The 27,003-nt window shown below is 45.7% G+C and overlaps 1 protein-coding gene and 1 long non-coding RNA gene across 3 annotated transcripts; one reads left to right on the top strand and one right to left on the bottom strand.

The window, feature by feature from the left end:
- Window positions 1-331: 331 nt before the first annotated feature.
- On the bottom strand, window positions 332-3,191 carry Znf768 (zinc finger protein 768). The gene is made up of 2 exons (XM_034486957.2): window positions 2,728-3,191; window positions 332-2,444 (listed from the first exon to the last, which is right to left on the bottom strand). The coding sequence occupies exons 1-2, from the start codon at window positions 2,813-2,815 to the stop codon at window positions 826-828; spliced, it is 1,707 nt and encodes a 568-aa protein (XP_034342848.1). The 5' UTR covers window positions 2,816-3,191; the 3' UTR covers window positions 332-825.
- A 687-nt stretch (window positions 3,192-3,878) lies between these two features.
- On the top strand, window positions 3,879-20,295 carry LOC143444070 (uncharacterized). Of its 2 annotated transcripts, XR_013113609.1 has the most exons (3): window positions 3,879-5,295; window positions 5,637-5,879; window positions 5,968-20,295. It is a non-coding gene; the product is annotated as an uncharacterized LOC143444070 (long non-coding RNA). The 2 variants fall into 2 exon arrangements; XR_013113607.1 differs by having other exon boundaries at window positions 3,879-5,879.
- The last annotated feature ends 6,708 nt before the right edge of the window (window positions 20,296-27,003 follow it).

The following is a 27,003-nucleotide window of genomic DNA, read 5'->3' on the forward strand; positions in this document are numbered from 1 at the left end:
GGGGTAAGTCAAGGATGGGGAACAGCCATAAGGTAGGAGCACCCAGGTGTGTTTTTCTGACATAAGCACAGACGGAGTTTAGAAAGAGCTGAGGACTGTTTCACACCTCCCACAATCAGTCCCTTTAAATTTATGCGGCATGCACATGAACTTCGATGCCCGTGGGTAAATAAACTATTCTCTGAACTTAAAATGCTAAGATCACTGAACCACCGATTATAAAAGCACTTCTGGGACAAGACCCTGGCAAGACCCCCGACAGCTGCAGTTCTGACTGGTGTCTCCCATTGCTCAGGAAACTGTCCACATATACAGCTTAAGGACAAATCTCTTACCACATAAAAGTTTTATTGAACTCAAACGGCTCCAAAGCCTGAGGAAGACAAGGCAGGATGGGGTTTGCTCTGCGGTCCAGACCCTACTCTTGGGCCTCACCTCCCAACTACCTACCTTTGCCCTCTTCCTGGTTTCACAAGGGTCTCAGCAGCTACCAATCTAAGCTACCCTACTCTAATTGCCACTCCCTTGCCCTCCCCCCTCCCCATCTAGTGCTCTGCCAGAACAGGGCGTCGCAGATGAAGAGCTCACTGCTGCAAACAGCATGGCTCTCTCCTGGTGCTTCCTGTTGCCTGTCTGAACTCCCTCCAACCCCTTCATAGCCCAGTTCTCATACTTCTTGAGGGCATGTGACTTCCTGCACCCTGACCCATCTTCTAGAATATTTTATCCTTTTTTCTCCTCCAGCTTTTCCTCTATCCTCTTAAGCAGTTTAAGTTCCCTGACCCCATCTCTTCTGCACATCATCTCCCCCCGACCCGTGACTGGTTAGCGGCGGCCGGCTGCGTGGGTCCGCTGGTGGCGGATGAGGTCGGAGCTCTGCGAGAAGGCCTTTCCACAGTCATCACACTTATAAGGTCGCTCCCCACTATGCACGCGATGGTGCTGCAGCAGCGTGGAGGAGCGACAGAAGCCCTTGCCACACACAGCGCAGCGGTATGGCCTCTCGCCTGTGTGGGAGCGCTGGTGCTGAATGAGTGTAGAGGAGCGGTTGAAGGTCTTGCCACAGTCGGGGCAGCTGTATGTGCGGCCTGGCAGATGGGTGCGGGCATGGATGGCCAGAACGGAGCTCTGGCCAAAGCGCTTGCCGCACTCCGGGCACTTGAAGGGCTTTTCACGGGCGTGGCTGCGGGCGTGGGGGATAAGTGCTGACCGCTGGGAGAAGCTTTTGCCACAAATGCCACAGCTGAAAGGTCGTTGCCCAGTGTGCACCCTTTGGTGGCTGCGCAGGGATGAGTTCTGGCTATAGCACTTGCCACACTCGGGGCAGCTGTAGGGCCGCTCGTGGCTGTGGGTGCGCTGGTGCCGCAGGAGGTAGGAGCTGTCGCCAAAGGCCTTCCCACAGTGTGGACACTTGTAGGGCTTCTGGCCAGAGTGGGTGCGCTGGTGGCGAAGTAGGTAAGAGCTATCAGCGAAGGCCTTGCCACACCTGGGACACTTGTAGGGCCGCTCGCCTGTATGAGTGCGCTGGTGTTTGATGAGGTCAGAGCTCTGGGAAAAGGCCTTGCTGCACACCTCACATTTGTAAGGCTTCTCACCGGTATGGATGCGCTGGTGCTGGATCAGGGTCGAGCCTCGACCAAAGCTCTTCCCGCAGATGCCACAGATGTTAGGTCGAGGGCCTTGCCCACCCCTGGCCCGGCCACCCCTCCGGCCTGGACCACGAAGGGTTCCTGTCAGATTCAGGGGATTCTGGAGCATCTCAAACTGGGGTGTGGCCAGCAGAGCCCCCGAAGGCATGTCAAATGGAGCCCCTAGGGGCAGTGCTCCTGTGGGTTGCTCCCCAAACCCTTGAGTAAAGGAATCCAGGGGGTGAACTCCTAGAGGGATGCTCAATGGATTCTTTTCCTCGGGGTTCAGAAGCATTTCTGCACTTTCCTGGAATTTGGAACTTGGAGTTTCAAATTCAGGACTATGGGTTTTGAACTCAGAATTCCGAACTTCATCTCCAGAGTTCTGTGGTTCATACCCAGGACTCTGGGATTCATACCCTGGGCTTTGAGATTCAAATTCGGGGCTCTTCGAACCATACCCTGGGCTTTTGGGTTCATACCTAGGGCTCCCAGGTTCATAGCCAGGGCTCTTGGGATCATAGCCAGGGCTTTGGGGCTCATACTTAGGACTCTGGGATTCAAACTCCGGGCTCTGAGGATCTGATTCAGGACTTCTGGGTGCAAACTCAGGGCTTGGGGGCACAAACCCAGGGCTTCGGGATTCAAACCCTGGGCTTTCAGATTCAAACCTGGGGCTCTGGGATTCAAATTCTGGGCTTTGTGGCTCAAACTCTGGGCTTTGGGGTTCAAGCCCAAAAGGTATTTCTTCAACTTCATAGTCCCCATTGCCTTCTTGCTGAGAAATTTCCCTTTCTTCATTCTCACGTGTGTTGCCTGCGGGATCAGAGAATTACAAAAAAAAATCCAGATTGAATGGGGATCTGGAAGGTCATTTGGTCCATTAACTGTCCCAAACTTCTCTCCCCACTCCCCAAGCAGGGTCACTGGCCCTACAAGCGAGGTGATGAAATGTACCACCTCCTCCAAAGACCAGGGGGCACTCAGTCTCCACCCTCCACCCCACTTCCAAGTGTTTAAGATTCCGACCTTATTTTCCTCCCACAGGCCACAGCCTAGTTTTCTGGTATACTCCTAGGAGGCGCGGTCCTTCCCTCACCTTTGAGAGACCCTTCAGGGCTGCCCACTGCGTCGGGACCGTGCACATCCCCGGGCTCGAGGCCCCGCGACGACGCCTCCCGCTCCATCCCTGCCAGCTCCCACTGCGGCGGCGGCGGAGGTGGCGATGGCGGACGATCCTGCGACCCAGTTCGTGTGCCCGGAGCGCCGAGCCCTCGCCACCAGCCCGTTCAGAGCCGCCGAGGAGACCGGGCGGCCTGGCTTCGGCCGCGAAGGCCGGACGTCTTGACCCTGGGCCTCTCCGACCCCGCCCCTGTCCGCTGCCCCGCCCCCTCCCCAGGTCTCTGAATATCTTGTGGCCCTCAGCGGTCCCCGCGCGTCGTGGCCTCGGAGGTGAGGGGCTAGTCGACTCCTCCGGCCGTCCTCAGTCACATTTCCCAGCCCGAGACCCCTCGTCTCGGCCCCCAGCCCCGGCTGGGCTACTGCTCCCCGCCCCCTCCCCCCTGCACAGGAAGTGTCCGTCCCTGGCCAGTTTCCCCCGCTGGCTCGCGCCGCGGCCTCTCTAGGAGCGGCTGGAGGTGGAAACTCGTTGGCATTAACCCTGGACTAGATCTCCCGGGCCTGGGGGTGGGGGCGACCCGACGCCCCCGAGCCGGCGGGAATGACGACAGCAATTTGTGTGTCTGTATCGCGAGTTTCGGCCTAGCCAGGGACCTGTCTGCAGATTTCTCTGACCATGTGCTGGTCACTGAGTGTGGCCAAGGGCGAAGCGACAAGCGAGACCAAGGTCAGCGAGAAGGAGTGACGCTTCCCGGCGCCAGCGGGGGAGGCGGCCAGCTCCTCTCCTCTCCTCAGCCTCAGGGTTCACGCGGACTGGCACCGGGAACGCGGACGGACGCCCGTTCGACCACACATCCAGGTTCTGGCCAGAGCCTGCCAGCCCGCCGAACTACAACAGTGACACCCGCGCCCACTACCCCTCCCATGCCCCCTCTCCCCCTCCGCGCGGCCGGCTCGTTGCCAGAGAAACAGCTCCGCCTCCGTGCCGCGAGGCACCGCCTACTCCGCCCACGATTGGTCCCTCGGGCTGGCTTTCTCACCACCGCCTCCATCGTTGTCCCCGGGTCACCGTGGGTCCTGGTCTTGTCGAGCAGAGGGCGCTCAGGCCATTCCAACTGTTTCCACGAAATGCCTGCGGGAGTGAGAGAGGGAGGTGCCAGGCGTCTCCTAGAGAGCTCGGCCTGTGCTTTCAAAACTTCCCCTGAGCTGTTTGTCCTGTATTATGAAGAATGGAACCCTAGGGCTCTTAGGGTAGACACCCTTCCTCCTCCGCTCTCTTCTGCTTTTCTCCTTCCTAGCTTCCGTCCGCTCCCAGGTTTTACAGGTGCTGAGGGGCCATTCCAGAGATGCTAACACAGGACGGCCTTTAATTCTCCCCTTTCCAGATCTTGTGTTTAATTTAATCCCTCGTTTCTGGATTTTCTCACAAGCATGCGGGAGAGTTCGGAGAGTGACACTGAAGAGTTCCAGAAGGGAACCCTTCTCTCTTTAAGTCGTCTACAGACTAACTTTCCAGTCCTGTCTGGCTTGCATAGGAAGGAAGGTGTCAAGTCTGAAGGAAACTCCAATTCCCCAGACCACAAAAGGCAGCACAGAAATGAGCTCACCGTGAACTATAGGAGATTGCTAGCAGTTAGAGAAAAACCAGCATTCCTCGGGACTTTGTGAAGCTGGTTCTCCTCTACCAAAAGAGTTACTTCCCTTCCCCTAGCAGAAAGGCACTTATCATTAGCAAAGCACTGGTATCACAAGTACCTGTTACACACCAAGCTAGCATCTAGCCCGCCTCACCTCCTCCCCCATCCTAAACTCCCTCCAGCTCACAGCCCCCACCCCCAGCTATTCATTCTCCTTATGACCTTGCCATTCTCAGATGTTTTTGAGACAGTGTTTCACTTTATAGCCCTGGCTGTCCTGAAACTCACTCTGTAGACCAGGCTGGCCTCAAACTCAGAAATCTGCCTGCCTCTGCCTCCCAAATGCTGGGATTAAAGGCGTGCGCCACCACCGCCCAGCTCAACTTCTCTCTTCCTGATTGTTTTCTCTAGTCTCAATCCCCTGCTACTCTCCCCTCTTTTACAGATGGTGATGTGTTTTATAAAGTCAAAGATACGTTTTATAGAGAGGGGACCTATGTTGAGGCATCCACCACCACCCCAAACCCGCACCCCGCACCCCCCCCCCCCCCAGGTACTCCCAGGTCTAGTATAGAATAGTTTATTTGGGGGCATGGAAAGGGGAGTTGAGAAAGGAGTAGAGGCAGAGAAAGAGAGGGGACAGAGAGGAGGGAGGGAGAAAGTGGTCAGAGAGAGAAAGAGGGCAGAGAGCCAGAGAGAGCAAGAAGGTAGGCCAAATGGGCCCTTTTATAGCAAGCCAGACCTACCTGGCTGTTGCTAGGTAACTGTTGGGTGGAACATAGAAGGAATGCTAACAGATAGCCCTGTCCCTGTCCAGTCTGCTGGCCATGTCCAGTCTACTTCTCTCTCTTCTCCGGACTCTTCCAGATGACTCTGGCTGTTCCCTCTCTCCTACCGACATTTAAAACAAGGTAAGAACTTTCCCTTAACCCTAACATGGAGCAGCCATGTCGTCAGTATCATCTAATCTAGTCATTTTTCTATCTTCTGCTAAAACAAGTTTGGTAGCATTCTTGACAGCTAATGAGCCAAATTGTCTGAACTCAGCTTCCTGCATACTGTAATTAAGGGTTTTACACAGGCAGCAAATCTGAAGATTCTGAAGATTCTGCTGTCTTTTGGGTCTCAAATATCCGGATATAGTAGTGATCTGTCTGTCCAGGATTTGATCTGTCTGTCCAGGATTTGATCTGTCTGTCCAGGATTGGTCTCTTTTATTTGTTGTTTGTTATTCTTATGGTCTTTAACTCAGACTGGCCTTGAATTCTCCATGAACTGCTGATCCTCTTGCCCTAATCTCCAGAGGACTGGGATTATATGTATGTGACATCATGCTTGGCCTTATGAGAACTAGACAAAACTCCATCAGCTGAACTACATCCCTAGCCAGAGAGATGGCTTACTCTTCTTCTTCTTCCTCATCCTTCTCGATTCTTCTGTTTCTCTTCTTCTTCTTCATAACCAAGTTGAGAACAGTCAAGTTGGCATCCACAAGGTAAGAACTTTCCCTTAACCCTAACATGGAGCAGCCATGTCGTCAGTATCATCTAATCTAGTCATTTTTCTATCTTCTGCTAAAACAGGTTTGGTAGCATTCTTGACAGCTAATGAGCCAAATTGTCTGAACTCAGCTTCTCCCAAGCATCTCCCAAGCGGATCTGCATTCACTCTCCTGTTCTTGATCTAGAAAGGAATGTCCTTCAATAGTAGACACACTCATGGGTCAAGACGCCCTGCTTTATGGGAAAACTGCTTTCATGCCATGGGTTCAGACTACATGAACATCTGGAGCAGCAGCAGCAACTTTGGCTCATTGTCCGTTCCATAGGTTTCTCACCTCCAGTAGCCAGGAAAGAGATGCTCGGCTTCATGGAGTCTCCATGGCAAAGGAGACAAACTGCATTTCAAAAAGGTGATGTGGCAAGAAAGCCTTACTTTGAAAAATACCCACAGTTTCTTATCTGTGGGTTCTGCACTTACTGATTCAAACAAACAGATAAAAAAAAAAAATATGAAGGGTTGAGAATGTGACTCAGAAATCAGAGAGCTTGACACAAAGTCCTGGGGTTAACCCTCAGCCCTGGGGATCGTGGTACTAGATTCTGTCTGTGCTAAACATATACAGCTTTGCTTTGCCAGTGCTCCCCGAGAAAACAGTGTGATTAAATTGACATTATCCTGGATATTGTTGGTAATTTAGAAGGACTGGGAACATAGCCAGTGGTAGATTGTTAAACTTGTGTGAGGAAGAGAAAATGCAGATCTGCTTGGGTGATGCATTGTAGATGCCAACTTGACTATTTTCAACTTGGCTCTCTCTCTATATATATAATACGTGTGTGTGTGTGTGTGTGTGTGTGAGATCTAAAAACAAGTGATTATTTCCTGTACGGACCTGGGCTACTGGTGACTTTAGATCTATGGGGTTTTGAGACAATTTTCCCACTGACTCCAAGGAATAGCTTCAAGTAGGGTTCAGCTTATTCAGGCCATAAAGATCTTTGTGCATCCTCTTCCCGGAAAGACATACAGATATAACATGAACTTTGAGTAGTATCTATTGGGATACTGTATCTGCTGCTCTCTAGGCCAGTGAAGCTTTGAGGAAACCCTCTTCCTGACTTAAGTTGCCTCTGTAACTGAGCCTTAGACATGTAGTAACAGACAAAAAAAAAGAGAGCCCTACAATAGACATAAATTCATTGCAACCTGCTTTTAATAAAAATTCAACCTCTCCTCTAGCCCACCACTGACTAGAAGTAGTAGAAGAGAAATGTTATTAGGATATGGGGGAAGTGGATCTGTTTAGCAATAGTTCTTTGGGGGTGAGCTCAATCTTCTGTGACAGCAGTTCAGCCCTGTAGCAAACACCAAATACCATCCAGCAGCTGCAGACCAGTCCTCTAGGCAGGCAGACAGCACACACGAACCAGCAGCTGTAGTTCAATCCTGAAGAAACTGCAAGGCTCACCAACTGGCCCAAGGCCACTAAAGTGGCAAGAAGTCACAGGGACCTCACGAGCAGTTCTTTGGCAAGTTTCTCTCAATGGCATCACCACAACTGGAGCTCAGCAATGCCATGTAAGGTGAATCAACACATGAGTGTTGTTAATGAAGAATAGTGAGGCAGAGCAAAGCAAACCTGTGCTCATCTCTCACTGTCTGTGGGGTCAAGGTTATACTTCTTCATCCCAGGTCCTTTCAGGTGTCTGCTGTAGCAAAACATCCTTTCAACTGTGTCTGCTTTAGCAAGACATCCTTTCACCTGTGTGCCCCAGGAAAACATCATTTGACATAACTCCAAAGAAATTAGAAGTTTCCACTTCACCCTACCGCTGGTGGAGGTATTACTACCAAGATACGAGATGAGAATAAAGTGCAGATAGACTGAGGGGTCTCAGAACCCAAGGAAGGACTGACTAAATAATGGAGGGTCGGGTGACAGCAGGAAGTAGGATTTGGGTCAAGTATCTGGGCCCTGGGCAGGCCTTGCAAAGTTGAAAGTTTGTGTCCCCCCAAAACCAAACCAAACCAAACCAAACCAAACCAAACCAAACCAAACCAAACCAAACCAAACCAAACCAAACCAAACCAAACCAAACCAAACCAAACCAAACCAAACCAAACCAAACCAAACCAAACCAAACCAAACCAAACCAAACCAAACCAAACCAAACCAAACCAAACCAAACCAAACCAAACCAAACCAAACCAAACCAAACCAAACCAAACCAAACCAAACCAAACCAAACCAAACCAAACCAAACCAAACCAAACCAAACCAAACCAAACCAAACCAAACCAAACCAAACCAAACCAAACCAAACCAAACCAAACCAAACCAAACCAAACCAAACCAAACCAAACCAAAAACCTCAAAGGGTAGTGGGGGAAGGTGGTCTTGGTTTAGTCCTCCTAAGGACAAGTCAGAAAAAGAGCTGAGTAAATGAAAAAAAAAATGCTGATGAACTGGAGATTAAAAGCACAGGCTGTTCTCACAGAGGGCCTGGGTTTGATTCCAAACACACCCCTGTGTGTGTGTGTGTGTGTGTGTGTGTGTGTGTGTGTGTGTGTGTGTGTGTGTAGGTAACAGTTGCTCTGTTGCAACTGTTGCTTTTGTCCAACAGAAGGCTCTGATGCCTTCTTCTGGTCTACAACCACATTCACTCGGACCACAGATGCACACATAAACCCATACACACAAAATTTAAAGAAGTGCTGAGGGCAGAATTCTCCTGAGATGATCCATATTGAGGCCAAAATGTGCCATGATCTGCATAATGAGAGGTGCAAGAACCTTGGGAATAAAAAAATTTCAATTCCCCGGGAAGCATGCTGGGCTCCTCAAAAGGAGCCACTGACAATGGGCCTTTAGCCAATGATGGCTCTGACTTAGGGAGGACAAGTCTAGAGCTGAGTCAGCCCCTGGACACCTAGCTGGAGGAGATGACAAAGCCAGAACTGAGCTGATTTCCAAAATTCTTCAAGGTCTCACCAAACATAATGAAACTAACATAGCAGCCAATCAAAATTGTACTCATGCTGCTTTGCCCACAAGCAACCATATTGGCGATGACCTAATCTTTCTGGAAATTTCCCCTACATGTGCATAAAATGGGGCCTGCAAGCCCCTCTGGTCATCACCATTTTGATGAATGGTTGACCCCTGAATGCTGGTAATTTCTGCAGAATTAATGCTCTTTGCTTTTGCATACAAGTTGAATCTAGGATCTTTCTTTAGCAATTCTTGTACCCTAACACACTAGACTGAACTCTAACCACAAAGGAACAGATTTACAAGGCCCTTGTAAAGCCAAAGACCAGCCTCGGCTTGGAGAGGGGTTCTGAGAGAAGGGGTGTCTGGGAGCAGTAAGAACAAACGACTGGAAGTCAAATTGTGGGTCCCAGCTGGTGGCCTATGTTCTGCTTGAGACAGCTTTCCAGACTGCTTTCTCCCTGTTCTGATTTTTTTCTTCTTCTCTGATTTGCTGTCTGATCTCCAGAGAAAGTGGCATAGCGATAGGGGTTCTCCCTAGTGTGGGTACACCGGTTACTTGTGAGGGCACAGTGCAGCTTGAATCACAATGGAGGTGGTGATGGAGCCATTTCCCTTGGTATATGAATGACTCTGTGTGTTCCCAGGGCAGAAGTCAGGCTGAAGGGTTTGCTGCAGCCAGGACAACTGAATGGCTTTTCAACCATGTGGGTGTAGACGTGTTCCACCAATGTGGAATGCCAAGCAAAACTCTTCCCACACACATGACAACTGTGATACCAATCTGCTCTTTAGACTCGAGTGTGTAAGGGGGTGCTGGCTAGGGCCTTGGACAGCAGCTCCAAGCTGTAAAGGAGCCCAGCAGAGAAAAGGCTCCTTCCACCCAGCTTCGATAGAAAATGTCTTCTGAGTTGCCACAGTCCCTTCCCTTGGTCTCTTCCTTTCCCCCTCATGTCTGCAATCTGCTGGGAGACCATGACAAAGCTCAGACTCTGATTTATACTGCCCCTTGATTCCCACAGCCCCACATGGTGACAGACAGGGCACAGGAGGGTAGAGGCCACAGCATCTGAGCATGCAGGGTGCATGGATGTCCAGAGGCAGCATAAAGGCACCTGTGTGTTCCCTAACCCCAAGTGCAGCAGTCTGAGCCCTGGGGCTGTGCTCTCAGCTGACTGGTTAGGGACAGGCACTGTGCACACCTGTCATGCACTCCATGCACAAGTCTCTGTACACCTGATAGCAGAGAAGCCCTCAGACACAGACAACCCTGGTTCCAGATGTCAAGCTGTGAGAGCAACTGTGGTGGTTTGTACATGCTCAGCCCAGGGAGTGGCACTATTAGAAGGTGTGGCCTTGTTGGAGTAGGTGTGTCACTGTGTGTGGGCTTTAAGATCCTCATGCTAGCTCTCTGGAAGCCAGTATTCTGCTAGCAGCCTTTGGATGAAGATGAATTCTCAGCTCCTCCTGCACCATGCCTGCCTGGACGCTGGATGCTCCCACTTTGATGATACTGGACTGAACCTCTGGACCTGTAAGCCAGCCCCAATTAAATGTTGTCCATATAAGAATTTCCTTGGTCATGGTGTCTGTCCACAGCAGTAAAAACCTAAGACAGAGCCTCAACTTCTGGAACACATTCCATAGGAATTCATGACCTAATGTACAAAAAGAAATAAAGGACCTAAACAGAATAACAACAACAAAAAACCAAACCCCAAACCAAAACCAAACAAAAAAAGGTTTGGGATCTTTAAAATTCACGGCAATTTTAATTCTGAGCTCGAGAAGCGTCTCCTACTAAATAACCAGATACTCAGAAGTACCTGAGAAGTAATCACAGCAAATTCTAGAGAAAACAGTTGGGTCTTCCCAGGCAAGTATGAAAGTACATGTCTAGCTGATTCTGTAAAGTAAACAAAAACATGAACAATGGTAAGGCCTAGGTAACTGCTGCCTGTCTAGCCAGCCATTTTGGGCTATTATTAATGTTATAAAGAAATTTTTCTCAGGTGTTGCTACTGCTGTTACTAGGAAACTTTCTCATGCCCAAGCTGATTGCTTATTCTATTATATTCTGTGCTTTGGTGTTTTTGGAAACCAATCACAACAGAGGTCAGTTAGAACTCCTGTGTGTAGTTAGCCACAAAAAGCTTGGACCCGAACCAACCTCCAGGCAGCACTTCCTGCACCTATGTATAAGCTTTTATGGCTGTTGCTTTTATAAGCTGCTCCTGGGCTGGACCCCGACATAAGAGAGACACCTGTACTGATATAAGAAGTCATCTCGAAAAACAAAACAAAGCAAAACAAAAAAGTCATTTGGCATAAGACTTTCATTTTGAGTAGGGGTTGAGTAAAGTTTAAGTTCCTAAGACTGTAGCAGGATATTTTTCTGCTACATTGTATTTGCAGTAAAGCTCGGTGATTGGGCAGTAGAAGACATGGGTGGAGCTAAGAGTGGGAAGGAGGAAAAGAAGAGAAGAAGGAGAGCTAGCAACCATGGAGGAAGACAGATGGGTTGAAAATAGTCCTGGGTAACAATTTATATCGAAAGGTTAAATATTGGGTAACAATACTCATTGTATGTGCATCTTGTTAATTGAGCATTTCCAAATATATAAATATGGGATAATCTTTTTAAAAATGGTGGTCATTGTCTGGGGGCTTGGCAGAGAATCATGAGGGTGATGGGGTTGGCCCAAGATCCATGCTTTGGCTCACGATCTCCATGGAGCTGAGCTGTGGAACCAGCTGGTAATGTCTTGTGGGGTGCTCTTGGCCTCTGGCTGCCTCTAGTGCGGGAACATGGTGGGCAGCCCAGATAGCTAGAAGAGTCAGACCTGCCGTGGCTTTTCTAATTCTCCCGCTTCACAAGACCTCCCTGGAAACTGACATCCTTCTTGGGCAGAAAGAGACATGTCCCCTGCCACACTTGAATACTCCAACCAATGAGAACAGGATAAATGTACAACAAAGACACAGTCCTCAGGAAATCCCTTATCCTGATTGGTGGAATAACTTGATACAGATGTTAGTGGACTTTAGTGTTGCACCCAGCTCCCAAGTCTGGTCTGCATCCCTGACCCATCAGTCTTGGGGTCTGACGGAGATCGGGATCTGAGTGGTTTGTATGATGAGTCCCAGACCCCAACAGTGTCAACGCATAAAAGTCCCGTGGGAAATGACTTGTTGGAATGTTATAGTTCTTCATTTTTTGTTTTGTTTGTTTTTTTCAAGACACAGCTTCTCTATGTAGCCCTGGCTGTCTTAGAACTTTCTCTGTAGATTAGACTGGCCTGGAACTCAAGAGATTCACCTGCCTCTGCCTTCCCAGTGTTGGGATTAAAGGCTTACATCACCACCATCTGGTTCCTAATACATTTTGTAGACAATCTAATGTAACAGATTCTCAGGTTCTACCAAAAATGGTTTTGGGTGAAAACTTCAAAATAATCTAACTCCTACTGATTTCACTTCTGGTTTGACTCTTTCTAGCCTCCAAGGAAATTTGAGAAACCTACATTTATGTTTGCAATCCTTGGCTACTCTACCATCCAGACGAAATCCTCTCAAAACCCTTCTCAAGTCCAGTTTACTCCTGTTCCTCTCTTTACACCCCTCCCATGCATTCTTGGGTTGCTATTTCACATTTTTTGTTATGTTGTGCAAAAATACAAATTAGAAAACTGAAGTTTTAGAAATAAATTCAAGGAATCTGAGTGGTGTTTGGGCTCTTGGTGCCTGAAAGGCCTAAAATAAGACATCTCCACTAGTGGTGTGAAGGACACAATAGAATCCCTCAGTGTGCAAATGCTGTGAACTATTGGACGGATGTGTAACTTTACCAGGCACCAGCAGGGAAAGTGTCTCCTACCATTGCAGTAACAGACACTGCACCAACCCTCTGGAGCTGCTACCAACCAGCAACAGCCAGGCTGCTCCTGCCTTCCCTCCTAGGCAGGCTCTTCCCACCTGTGCTCTAGAGACAGAGGTGCCAGAGTTTAGTATTACTGCCATGTCTCAATAGGATTGGATTTATTTTTCTATTCACTTTTTATTTTCAAGCAAGAAAGCTTAGCTGAAGAAGCACACTAAAGCATTCTTCTGTTTCTGTCTCCAAGCTACTCACGTCCCATTGGCTTCAACTTCGGTTTACTGGGCTCCATCCTGTAGGACCTCATTCCAAATGTCTCCATCTTTCCACGGCATGATCTACCCCAGTAGTGCTCAACCTCCCTACTGCTGTGACCTTTTAATACAGTGGTGACCTCCAGCCATAACATTATTTTTATTGCTACTTCATAATCACTTCATAGTGATTTTGCTACTGTTATGAATGGTAATGTAAATATCTGTGTTTGTCAATGGTCTTAGACGACACCTATGAAGGGGTCATGTGACACCTGATCCCCCCCCCCAAATGGTTGAGAATGGACACTGTGATGGTTTGTATATGCTCGGCCCAGGGAGTGGCACTATTAGAAGGTGTGGCCCTTTGGAGTAAGTGTGGCCTTGTTGGAGTAGGTGTGTCACTGTGGACATGGGCTATAAGACCCTCATCCTAGCTGCCTGGAAGTCAGTGTTCTGCTGGCAGCCTTCAGATGAAGATGTAGAATTCTCAGCTCTGCCTGCACCATGCCTGATTGGATGCTGCCATGCTCCTGCCTTGATACTAATGGACTGAACCTCTGAACATGTAAGCCAGCCCCAATTAAATGTTGTCTTTATAAAAGTTGTCTTGATCATGGTGTCTGTTCACAGCAGTAAACCCTGACTAAGACAGCTGTTCTACACATCACAACACTCCCTTTCTATCAAGTTAGGCTTGCTTCCATTCTCAGTGTGTCTCTGTCCTACAAGTGCTAATTTATACACGAGATCAGTTAATGTTGAGCCCCAGTTTTCAGGATACCCATTTTGGGTGAAAATGTATCAACTGGGGGTCCAAAGCTACCCATTATGACTGAAGACTCTGATTCCTCTTCAGTCTACCCTATAAATGCCCATCGAATTTAAATAAACAGCAGAGTCTGGTTTTTGAAGACCCATCTTGGCTTTTTCTGTTCTCCTGTTGGTCAGAGGTCTTGACTACTCTGGCCATCTCTAGTTTCTTCAGCCTGTCTATCAAGTTCATCTTCAGCTGGCCAACATCAGAATACAAAGGAGTAGAAAAAAATCAGTCTTTTAAGTCAAGTATAATAACATAATTGTTGGGCAGTGGTGGCCCATAATTTTAATCCCAGCACTTGAGAAGCAGAGGCAGGCAGATTTCTACAAGTTTGAGGCCAGCCTGGTCTACAAAGCCAGTTCCAGGAAAGCCAAGGCTATACAGAGAAACCCTGTCGACCCCCCACCCCCACCCCACTAATAATAAAAAAATCATAGTGGGAACAGAAATCCCTGGCTGGAGGGCCACCATTGTTTTCATAGCAGCTTTAATATACTGGAGCTCATGTAGCAGTCAAAATTTATTTTTTGCCCTTTTATGAATGATGAAAATTGGGGAGTTCCAAGGACTTATTAAAAGTTCTATGTCCAAGTTGTAATTGGTTCTGTACTAGAAGCTGGGCCTATTTTAATCTTTCCGAAGGAAGGAGTCATTGATCAATCGATACTAGGTCATTCCCCCTGTAAGGGAAAACAAAAAACCTAAATGCTGGGACAGCCAACCCTTGGCACTCATGCTGGGGCAGAGCCCTAGCTGCTCCACACCAGCCATTCCTGTCAGATTTCCCCCCATGCTCAGTGGACCTCAGGCAGGGCTCTGAGTTCCATGACTGCAGGAAGCTAGAGAGGCTAAGGAGTCCACTCGGCCCACCTTGCTAAGACCTACCAAGATGTGTCCAGTGGAGAATTTTTAAAAATGATCCTGGTGAAAGGGTGTAAGCAGTACATTACTGTAGTAATTATATGAATTATATAATTATATGGATGATATCTTAATGACTGATTCAGATGCAGAAAACTTAGAAAAAAATTGTTTGATGAAGTAAAGAGAGTTTTGCCTTGCTGGGGATTGATTACAAATTGCTCCTGAAAAAAAAAAATACAAAGAGGAGGTGCTATCACTTAAGAACTTTTAATGATTTTCAAAAATTATTGGGAGATGTTAACTGGCTAAGGCCCACAATTGGATCAACAGTTTAGGAGCTGAGCAATGTGTTCCAAACCATATAAGGTGGTAAGGACTTAAACAGTCTGAGAGAATCACCAGCTGAGGCTGCGAGAGGACTGCCTCTGAGGAAAGGAGATTCCAGGATGCACACCAGCATGCTTGGATCAAGGATTGAGTGCATTTTATTGATCCTGCATTCTACGCATCCTCCCATAGGATCTCCGGTGCAGAGAGGGATAGTGTGTTAGAATGGATATTTTTAGCACATAAGCAGAGTAAAAACACTACAGCTCTACCTATATAAAAAAGGTTTCTGAACTGATTCTGAAAGGAAAAATAAGACTTTGCCAATTAGCAGGGATAGATCCAGCAGACACTGTGGTACCCTACTAATGCTGAAACGGCCTCGCTATGGGCACAAGAGGAACACTGGCAGAAACCGTGCAGCAACTTTTGGGGGAGAGATAAACAACAAATATCCAAACATCAAGAGATTTTAGTTTATAAAAAGAACTAATTGTATTCTCCCCCATGTAGTAAAAAGGACACCAACTTCTGGAGCCACACATTCTATTCTGATGCAAATAAATTAGGAAAGGCAAGTTATAAGTCAGGAAAAAATAAATAAGGTGGTTCAAAGCCCTTATAATTTAGTTTAAAAAATCAGAGCTGGGTGCCATTCTTATGGTATTATGTGATTTCCCTGAATCTCTTAACATAGTTACTGACTCTCAATATGCAGAAAGAATTGTTTTACAGATTGAAACCACTGAACTTATTCTAGATGATTCAGAATTAACTTCACTATTTATTCAACTACAACAAGTAATCAAAAATAGAAACCATCTGCTGTATAAAGCACACACCAGATCCCATACAGGTCTATCAGGCCCTTTAGCACAAGGTAATGATGAAATTGGTCAGCTATCAATAGGAAGTGTGCTAGAGGACTCAGAATTTCATAAGAAACACCATTTAACAGCAACGGTTTAAAGAAAGATTTTTCTATCACTCGGCAACAGGCCAAGAAAATTATTGGGAAGTGTCCAACCTGTTCTTTGTATAACCAAACTTCATTACCTGCAGGGAGTAACCCAAAAGGTACCCAAAGAAATGCAATTTGGCAAATAAATGTGTTTCATTTTGCAAAGTTTGAGAAATTAAAGTATGCAACTATATGGCATATAATACCATTGACATATATTCAAGATGTCAACGGGCAACTGCTTTAAGTTCTGAAAAGACTGATTATGTAATTGCACATTTATTAGAAGTTATGGCTATTATGGGGATACTGGTACACATTAACACTGACAATCCTCTAGCCTATGTTTCTAGTAATATGAAACAACTTTCTGCATATTGCATCTTAAGGCATATTACAGGCATACCACATATTCCTATAGGACAAGCCATTATATAAAGGTCTAGTCATATTTTTAAAGAGATGCTTAATAAACAGAAAGGGAATACAAAGACTTCCAGAGATAGATTACATAGTGCTTTATTAATTTTACATTTTTAAAATGTGAACGAGAAAAAAAAAAAACAGGTTCTGAGAGACACTGGATTGTGGAAAAAACTGCTGAATTAAGTCAGCCTGTATGTTTAAAGATGCAATAATCTCAGAATCAAGCCAGGATATGTACTGTGTTGGAGAAGAGACTCTGCCTCTGTTTTCATAGGAAACAAAAAACTATTTTTTTTTCTTCAAAAGATCAGATTTGACCAGGGGAGACCTCCTGAAAATCATGGCTACAGACACAAAGAAAGAACCCGAGAACAACTGGAGGGGGTTGTTCTGATGCTGCTAGATACTGAAATGCTAAAATTTGTACCCCAAGATCTGGTTGCTCCTAGATGAGGAGACCTTGTGTTGTGCAAACCTTGCCCCCCAGGTTATCCCTCATTAGTGAATAAAAGATGCCTACAGCCTGGACCGGGCAGGAGAGGGGGGTGGAGCCAACGTTCTCAGGCCTGGCTTCTGAGGAAGGAGAGAGGAGAGAGATGAGAAGCAGGACTGAGAAGATGCCATGAGGGAGGTGGATCGTGAGCACATGGCCATGACGCCGGCCAATTGGAGGACAAGAGGCCCAGGTGGAATGTGGCAAGAGATGTGTCTAGGTTTTAAAAATGGAAGTAAACAAAGTAGCATAGAAGGTTGATATCTGCCCAGGTCTGGTGCTTTAAGGCTTATTATGAATATAAAGGTTTTGTGTCTTTTACTTGGGAACTAAGTGATCTAAGGTGGGGTAGAAACCCCCAAATAATATTTACTGCAACAAACAACAAAACAGGTGACGTGAATGCTGATCCATCTACACAGGAACTGGCTGAGACAGGAATGCCTATATGTAGCTGGTAAGTCTTTTTACCTAGAGTCCTCATGATTTAGTATTACATGCCATCTATGGCACGGATGGGATTTATTTTACAGTTTGGTTATATAGTCCAACTGAGACTTACAAAGCAAACTGCCTTTTACCTGCTCAAACACAGAGCAGAGAATTGTCCTTAGCTGTTTTGTGCACACTGCACAGTCCACACATCTGTTAATGTCGATATTATGTTACCTTTAAAAGTCTGTATGTTTTCAGAACAAAAGGATCAGACAGCAAGGAAGAACAGGACCCCAAGTGATGCAGACTCATAGATTGCTTCAATCCCTGTTTCTTCAAGAAGTTGCATCTAGGACAACTTCAAAGCAGGAAGTTCCAGCCTCTCAGACTGCTTTAGCCAGGACTTCAGGAAAGCCCTGCACTATCGCATCACACAGAAACTGGACAGCAAACAATACAGCTATCTCTTCCAGGACTTGACCAATATCCCAATTCTTCTAGGTACCTTTGCCCTCAAATAACAGGAAAAAAATTTTAAGAGAAAGATGCCCTGATTCATCTATTCTTCTTTCTCTCTTTTCTAGTGTTAAGAGGAAAGGGGGAGACACAAAAAGAAAAAGGGGGGATATGAATGATAGGATAAAAGGGTAGATTATTGAATCTACTTAAATCTTCTTAAAGACTAGGAAGCAACAAGGCTGAAATATTTGACACTGGTATGAATTTTTGTATATTGATAGGAATTTAAAGTTATTTTTGTTCAAAACCTTTATTTTTCATACCAGTGTCAAATATTTTTGTTTAAGGCACTGTACCTATGCAACTCATTTAAAATGTAAAGTTCTAGCCCTTGAAAGCTACTATTACAAACTGTTTAGAATAATTAAGAAGCGCAAATTAGTAGTTAGTCAATCAAACTTTGTGGTCTTGTTAGGTACTTGTTTAGTAAATTACAGAAATAATCCCCTTTAGCCCCAAGTAGATATTTTCAAAGTTAAACAGATGGTAAATAGGTAGAAACAAATGTTTGTCTATTCAGATGTGTATTTTACAGAGATAGATGCTCTTCAAACACTTCAGAGATCTACAGAATATGACATTTAAGATGCTTTACTTAAGGTGTTTTTGTGACGCTGAGACCCATCAGCCCCTGGCAGCACCCTCATGCTACTTCAAACAAGATGATGGGTTTGGCAGAATCTCCAGATTCTGCTTCAGATGTCACAGAAAAAGCCCATGGGCAGAACGCTGCCCTTTCCTCGACTTCTGACAGCATGCTGTCCAGGCTGGACAGACACAACATGGAGGAAGTGGACTGGTGAACTTTGCCAAGACAAGCTAGGCCAGTCCTTCATAACTCCTGCTTCACAAATAAGTGTCAGGTAGTCTAACCCTGTATACTGAAGATGAATGCCCCAGTGTTACAGAGGAACCCCGGGTAACTGTCCAGGCCACCAGATGTCTCTGTCGTTTTTATAGTTTTGGAAGCTGCTTTCTCTGCACTTCCTGTTTACTCAGATAATATTCATCCTTCTCAGGTCTCTGTTGGGGTTGAAGACTACATAGTTATAGTCTCACATGTAAGCTTGAGTTCTTTATGATTTAAGGAAATGTTCGAAGGTCTAAAAAGAAAAAAATTTTTTTTTTTTTTTTTTTTGGTTTTTCGAGCAGGATTTCTCTGTGTAGCCCTGGCTGTCCTGGAACTCACTCTGTAGACCAGGCTGGCCTCGAACTCAGGAATCCGCCTGCCTCTGCCTCCCAAGTGCTGGGATCAAAGGCGTGCACCATCACTGCCTGGCTAAAAAGACATTTTTAGGTTGATAATTATAAAAGTTAAAAGATATAAAAACGTCTATAATGATAAAAATGATTTAGGTACAGAACTTTGGCCTCATCAAGATAGGATAGGTAGTGGAACACTTTCTTAAAGGCTGCTAAATACAAACGGATTGGATAGTGTGACTGTAATTCTTACCTGATATTTTTCATAATTGTTCCTACTGTATATAGTTTATTCATGTTAGAGAAGGAGTCTCTTATTGGACTAAAAGTGGGATGCTGGGATAATGTTAGATCTCCCTGCAACTGCTTGTCCTGTAGGGTGGTACGGTATGTTAATATCATGCTTTATGCCTTAATGTCTAAAATATTGTTGGATTATAATGGATACATATGCCAAAGCATCATCGACTTCAAACTGTAAAGGCATTTCAAATATTGTTATCATAATGTTCTCGTAATTAGCCTTTTCAGAACGCAAGGCAGACACATATTGAAATCTTGAGTAAGTATCAATTGTATGATGTATTAACATAAGTATATATCTTAATTCTGAACTCTACAACATGAAACACATAATTTACTGTATGATATTGCTTTAAGGTAGCACCATTAAACAGAATCTTTACTTTTAACTCAGCATATAGACCTTCATCTAGTAATTGATCCTTGACAATATTATTACAATATCTAGTCTGATTATGTCAGCTCATAGTTGAAGTCTCTTTACTTAGCATCTCGGTAGGCTGCCATTCTGCAATATAATCACAAGGTGGCGCTGTAGGCTTTAGATTGGATTCCTCTGATGCTCTATTATGTATCAAAGGATTTTCTGATCTCTTTTCTGTTGTCTCCAATCTACCGTTTAATTTTTCAGTCTTTTCCTTCTCTATGTCTGCTTTATTCTTATCTCTCTAGAAAAGGGTTTATAAAATTGCAATCATTACAGAAAATATAATTATTTGCTGATAATTGAAACAAAATTATACAGAATCCACATGCCCTCTGCCACTGTATTTTCCATTTTTTAACAAAGAAAGTATTTTCCTTTTAATCTCTTTAATTTTCTCTTTCCTTTGGAGACTTCTCTTTATTATAACACACTTACAGATCACTTTTAATTAGTTTTTTCTCCTTTCTTTGGAGACTATTTTATATTAAAACTCAGCATTTCTTTCTATGATTGTGTCCAGTTTATTTTCTTTAGCATATATGTATCTTTTAAAAACATTTCTATTTCTCTTTTCTCCTTCAGAGACTTTACTTTCTATGCATATTTATTTCTCTTTTACCGTTTCCGAACTTAATATCTTTTACTGCATTTAATTTTCTCTAAACTCTTTTCCATCCTTCTGTGGTTTCGTCTTTTTGATTTTACTTAACACTCTCTGCATACTTTTGCTGGTATGCCTTCTGCTGTGACAAGCTTTTCTGTTGTGCTGCCTTCTGCACCGGTGCAGGCTCATTCTGGCTGCTGGCTCCGCCCCCTCGGGTTAGTCCATACTGGGCAGCTTCTGTGCTTTGGGTCCTGTCCTTAGGCTGGCCTTCGTTGTGCAGCCTATCCCCTCGTGCCACCCTGGGCTGGACAGGTCCGCTGTTTGCCCTCTCATGAGAGTCCAGCCTCACCTCGCCGGGCACCAGCTGGCACCTCGCCTACTCGCCCCAGCTCTGGGAAGTTGCTGGGCCCCCGCTGCAGCCGCCGTTTCCACCTTGTCTCCCGAGGATGAACTGGATCTGTGCTCCTGCGGGCTGCCGTGCGGGCGCTCCTTACTAGCCGCAGTGGATTGTTGGCTCCGCCGGAGGCTGGCGAATGCCTGGGGCACTGCTGCGGAGCTCCGGGCAGCGGAGTTAGCTCACCGGCTTCACTCTCGTGCTCCGCCGCACAGCAGGGCCTCTGAAAGAGCTGCGCCTGTGAAGTGCCCTGAGGCTTTGCTGCTCATCCGGGGCTCCAGGCATCTCTCAACCCGACCACCCTTCCTGCCCAGCTAGAAAACTACTATGGGAAGTATTTGTTCTTTGCTTTTCTCAGGCCTGAAGCTCAGATATTATGTGCTCTTACATTGGACGCCAAATGCAACAGTGATGATCTCTGTTCGCCCTTGCTGAATAAGACACGGACAGTTATTACATTTATTATGAGTTTCGGCACTGTTGCTGGGCAGAGTCTCAGTTAGTCTAACCTGGCAATATTGGCCTGTCCTACGGCCTGTCCTATGGCCTGTTACCTTTTAATTAGTCTCTTATTCCTTGCTTCTTTCTCCAAGTCTGGCTAGGAACTCCTGCCTCTCTGGTTCCACTGAGACCTCTCTTTCTACCCGGATGTCCTGTCTTTCCTCTCCAGGCCATCTATTGGCTATTCAGATCTTTATTTAACCAATCGCAAGGTGATGGAGAACAATGTTTATAAAATAGAGACCAGAGATGCTTCATAATAATGACAGTACAAGTCCTGCCTGTAATCAGATCTCTACCAACACAGAAATCAGCATTTGAATAATACAAAGATAATCTTTACAGCGTGCACAAAACCACCACTCCACCAACATGTTAATTTCCTGGAATTTTTGCTCTGCAGCTGGGAAGAGGCTTCAGACAGACTTCAGGGCAAGGGGCTTTTTTTTTTTTTTTTCCCTCTCTCTCACTCAGCCATAATTTTCCTGTCTCAGTGCAAATACATTGGGTCAAGATCAGGTTTCTGCTCACTAGGTCTATACTAAGCTTAAAGATAAAGCAGGCATGAATCCATGGCACAAAGTGATTTCAGATCTTTCAGCCGATTGTGTCAAGGTCGGTGTGACACAGGAAGCTTCAGCTCTGGGAGGCTGCTAGCTGTGACCAAGTATGCATGTGGTGCATAATTATGAAAGAGCTTTGCTGGGAGTGGTGCTCTGGGCTGTCAGCAGCTGTCTTCAGAATGTGAAGACATCGTCCCAAGCCCTCCTGACTTTTAAAGTTTCAGTTGGATGATCAGAGGTTATTCTGATGGGCCTGACATCTGCATCCTTGCCAGTGTACATCTATCTGACAGAGTAGTGACAACCAGAATACACAAAGAACTCCAAAAGCAAAGTTTAAAAAAAACAACCCACATATGACCCATTCAAAATATGGGCATGGCATCTGAACACAGAATTCCCAAGAGAAGAAATAGGAATGACTAAGAAATATCTCCAGAAATGTTCATCATTACAGAAATGCAAGTCAAAACAATCTCTTTTGAGATTTCATCTGGCCTCACTCAGAATGGCAAAAGATGAACAACTTAACCAACAATGTTGGAGGGGACATAGGGAAAGGGGAAGCACATTCACTGTTGATGGGATGGAAAACTGGTCCAGTTGTCCTGGAAATCAGCCAAAAGCCTAAAAATAAACCTCCCACTGTGAGGCAGAGCTAGCACTCCCTGGCACGTGCCAGAGGGCTGAACGCGACATTCCACAGATACTTGCTCTGTCATGTTTGTTACTTCTTTCCCTTTGAGTGTGTATGTAGTGTGTGTGTGTGTGTGTGTGTGTGTGTGTGTGTGTGTGTGTGTGTGTGTGTTGTTTCCAGATGTCCTGGAACTCACTACATAGACCAGGATGGCCTGGTTAAACTTTCCCACGAGGGATAACTACTCGAAGCTCTCAGACACTGCTGGATTTTAAAATCCTTTCCTGTTCCCAGAATTCCAAGAGGCAGCTGACACTGAAGGGCATGGGGTTCTTTGAAGGGTCGAGCAAACAAAATAAATCATACTACAGTCAAGCCCCTATGATTCATCTTCGACCTAACTCCTGTACCTAAGGTTCAAGGGATATTGAGGAAAGGGGGCAAGGTAGAAAGGGTGTTAGGGCCAGAGTAACAGGAAGTTTAGTTGAGATTCTGTCTCCTAGAAATGTCAGAGAAGCTAGACTCATGAAGTCTCACCAATATGGCTGTCTAGACACTTCATCAGTATGACACCAATAGACATGCTAACACAGAAAGGGGAATGAATGCCCGTGAGGACCCAAGCCTAGATAAGGAACTACAGGCAGCTAAGGGATGCTGAGCGGAGACATAGTCTTTCCACAGAAGAGCACACTGGGATCAAAAACTTTAGCCCTCTGAGACTGAGCCTCAAATAAAATGCTTTCTTTGATAAGTTTTCTTGTTCATGGTGTTTACCACAGCAATAGAGAACTGTCTAAGACACTCACTTAATACATTTAAATTCCGATATATTTTCACTTCCTTGGCTCTGTTCCTCTAAAGCGCTCAAACAAATCGTGGGGACTGCAGTGGAATTTTGGGATTTTGGTTTCTTCAAAAACCATGAAAATTGTATAAGAATATGTTTTCCTTTTAATTCCTGGTGTGAACATATGGTACTGCTTTTGACTGTCCTTCTCACTTGACTATGACTTGCCTCATGCTCCAGCAGGGGTGTGATGTTACCAGCTGCAGACAGTTTCTGCAGTTGTGTGATGTTTGGAATTCCTGGAACTTTTCAGAGGGTACATAAATGCTAGGGCCGTGAGGTGGGGGTTGTTGGTGGTTTGTTAGTAGTCATGGCCAAATAAACAAAAGGAAAGAGATTAGATTTGAGGATCCCTCTATCTCCTTCCTGTCTGTCTGTCTGTCTGTCTGTCTCTCCCCCTCTGTGTGTGTGTCTGTGTGTGTGTGTCTGTGTGTGTGTGTGTTTGTGTGTGTGTGTGTTTGTGTCTGTGTCTTTCTCTTCTATCCTTGTTTCTTTTTTATCTAGTGTTAGGGTTGATACCTGAGTAATAACAGTAATGAAAGGGGGGGGGGGAGTGTGGAAGAGAAAGGAGCCCACAAAGCAGCAAAGTCCAGATACTGTATGCAGTATACAGTAGTAAAGGTCACCTGCATGTCCTCCTCCTCCTTCTGCTCCTCCTCCTTCTTAAAGAAAAAGAGTCTCGGGTTTCTCAGAACTTACTGTAGGAGCTGTGGTTCTGAACTCAGGTCTCATGGTTATTGGAGAAGCATTTTTATCACTAAACTATTTCCCCAGTTCTTCTTTCTTTTTGGGGTTAAAGTCTTATATACCCCAGATTAGCCTCTCCCTGTAACTGAAGTGGACTCCATTTTTTTTTTGTTTTGTATTTTGTATTCAGATTTTGTTATTTATGTGTGAGTGTTTTGCCTGCACGTATATGTACCAAGTGCGTGCTTGGTACCCAGGGTGGTCTGGGAAGTACATCAGCTGGAACTGGAGTTACAGACACTCGTGAACCATCTTATGGGTGGTGGGAATTGAATCTAGGTCCTCTGCAAGAGCAAAAGGTGCTCTCAACTTCTAAGCCAACTCTCCAGCCCCTGGCCTCAAATTCTTGCCGGGACCTCCTAAGTGCTGAGTTTAGAGACGTGTGTTGCCATAGTGGGTTGTTACCATTGACCTTAATTAACCTTGTGCGGTTTTCTTTCTATATGAAGTGAACAGCCTTCATCATTTTATTTAAAGGAAGTACTGCGTGGCTTCTGTTTGGTGTTTGAGTTGCCAGCTTCACAACAAAGCCTTTTGGAGTAATCAATAAAATAAAGGTCAGCTGCAATTCAATGACGGTTGATCTGGTAGCATAGCTGAGCTCATGGCTAAAAGGTCAGTAGAAGCTTGGAGAGTGTGCTGTGGGGACTCACTGCAGAGGGAGGCTCAGATCTCTGTGCAAGGGCAGCTGTTGTAGGGATTATGCAGGAGTCTCACAAGTACACCGCACAATATCGATTTTTCCTTAATCTTTTTGTTATTTGTTATGGAATGGGCAAGATTGTGGGAGAATAAGAGACTAAAGTCAAGAAGAGGATCTAGTGCTGGTGAGATGAGAATACAGAATCGGGCCTCTCACTCACAGGGATACCCTGCCTTTTCCTCCTGAACACTGGAATGAAAGGCATGTGGCACCACACCCAGCAGATTTTTTTTTTCACTGCTGGGAACCAAACCCAGGGCTACCCTCATGCTAAGAAGGGTCTAAGTACCACTCCAGCTCTGAATGACTGAATTTTTTTGTTTGTTTGTTTGTTTGAGACAAGTATCATTCTATAGCCCAGACTGGCTTTGAACTCTAATCCTCCTGCCTCAGCATCCCTAGTGCTAAAACTATACTTAAGACTCCACCACATCCTGATTAAATGAATAATTTACTTTTATTTATTTATTCAGTGTTTTGCTTGCATGTGTGTATGTGTACCATGTGTGGCTGGCGCCCTCTGAGGTCAGCAGAGAGCACTGGATGGTCATGAGCCACCATGTGGGTGCTGGGAATTGAACCCAGGTCTTCAAGAAGAAAAGAGCTTTTAACCATTCAATCCTCTCATGTCCTTTAGACGAGTCACTGCATACTAAAAACTATAAACCCAGGCTGAGGTCATGCACTCCTACACTGCGGAGTTCATGAGGTCCCTGGATACAATCCTCAGTGAGTGCACGTGAGCGCGCGCGCGTGCACACACACACACACACTATAATCAATACATCGAGGTGTCTTTGACCTTAAGTTCTACTCTTCACCTTCAGACTGTGTACAATGCAAACAATACTATCTGTGGTGCTCAATGTGAAAAAAGATGGTTTGTGAAATAGCATCCTGAGATGCCAAAAAAGTAAGTTTTAGAATGATAAGCTTAGGCTGCCGATGGCTCAGAGAGTAAACGTGCATGCTGGGCAGGTCTGATGACCTGAATTAGATACAGAACCTACAGTAAAGAACCAACTCTCCAGAACTGTCCTAGAGTCCACATGCATGAGTATATAATAATAGAATATGAAAATAAACAATAACAGTGTGCATGTGGACACTATCATGACACTCTCAGAAGCCTCACCTACTTCTCTGAGACAGCATCTCTCATCTGCTCTAGAGCTCAACAATTATGCCTGGCCATGCAGTGAACTCAGGGATATCTTATCTCTGTCCCCCAATTTCTTACTGTGGGTGCTGGGCATTGAATTGGGTCTCTCAGCTTTAAAAAGTACTGACAGCTGTCTTCCCAAGTTCCTCCTCCTTCCCCATCTTTGTTCTGTTTTACTATTATTAGTGTTAATTATAGTTAAGTGTGTGCACATGGTGATTACAGAAGCTATAGCCAGGAGCAAGACAGCTGACATGTTGCTGGGAATTGAACTCAGGACCCCTGGGTGAGCAGACCATTCTCTTAGCCCACAGAGCCATCTCTCCAGGTCCTAGTTGGTGGTTTTTGTTTGTTTGGGTTCACTAGCCCCCATGGCATTGAACTTGTGATCCTCCTGCCAGACTCCCCAGGACTTGACACTCAGCCAGGCATCTTGTCAGGAACTCATCAGAGATGTGAAGACAGCAGGGGTGAACCTAACATTCACCTTAGTCTCAGTCACCCGGAGGCTACAGGAGAAGGATCTTCTCAGTTCAGGAGTTCAGGGCAACAGATACCAAGGTGTCTCTTAAAATTGTGTGTTGATGAGATGGGTCAGGGGTTGAGAGCACTTGCTGTTCTTCCAAAGAACCAGAGTTTGGTTGCCAACACCCACATCAGTCCCCTCACAATTGCCTGTAGCTCCAGCCACCCTCTCCTGGCCTCTACAGGCATCTGTATGCACACACACACACATTTTTAAAAGGCAGCTGTAGACTGTGACCCTGAGTTTCATTGTGATCCTGGGCCAGGTGCTTAGCTTCCTCTCAACTGTCTCTGAGCACAAAGAGATAGAGAGGCTCAGATTTCCACCAGTTCAAACAGATGGGGAGACTCCCCTGCCTGTGGCTAAGCTTGGCTACAAAAGCCCAGCCCAGGGTATTCTCAGAGTGAAGAAGCTGTCAGGGCCTTTCCCTCCAAACTCAGGAGCTGCTGGTGCTTCCTTTCACAGGCACAGAGGAGAGATAAACAAGGTAATAGGCAAGAGTAAGGACTTTAAAAACAAACTACAGGA

Source organism: Arvicanthis niloticus, chromosome 1 (genome assembly GCF_011762505.2).
Source record: "Arvicanthis niloticus isolate mArvNil1 chromosome 1, mArvNil1.pat.X, whole genome shotgun sequence".
Lineage (NCBI taxonomy): Eukaryota > Metazoa > Chordata > Mammalia > Rodentia > Muridae > Arvicanthis > Arvicanthis niloticus.

What these genes read in the sequence shown, in the direction of transcription:
- Znf768 (XM_034486957.2), bottom strand. Translation starts at nt 2,815, where the DNA reads ATGGAGCGGGAGGCGTCGTCGCGGGGCCTCGAGCCCGGGGATGTGCAC. An exon ending in CCCTGAAGGGTCTCTCAAAG is followed by an intron (nt 2,445 to 2,727) that starts GTGAGGGAAGGA and finishes CTGATCCCGCAG; the next exon opens with GCAACACACGTGAGAATGAA.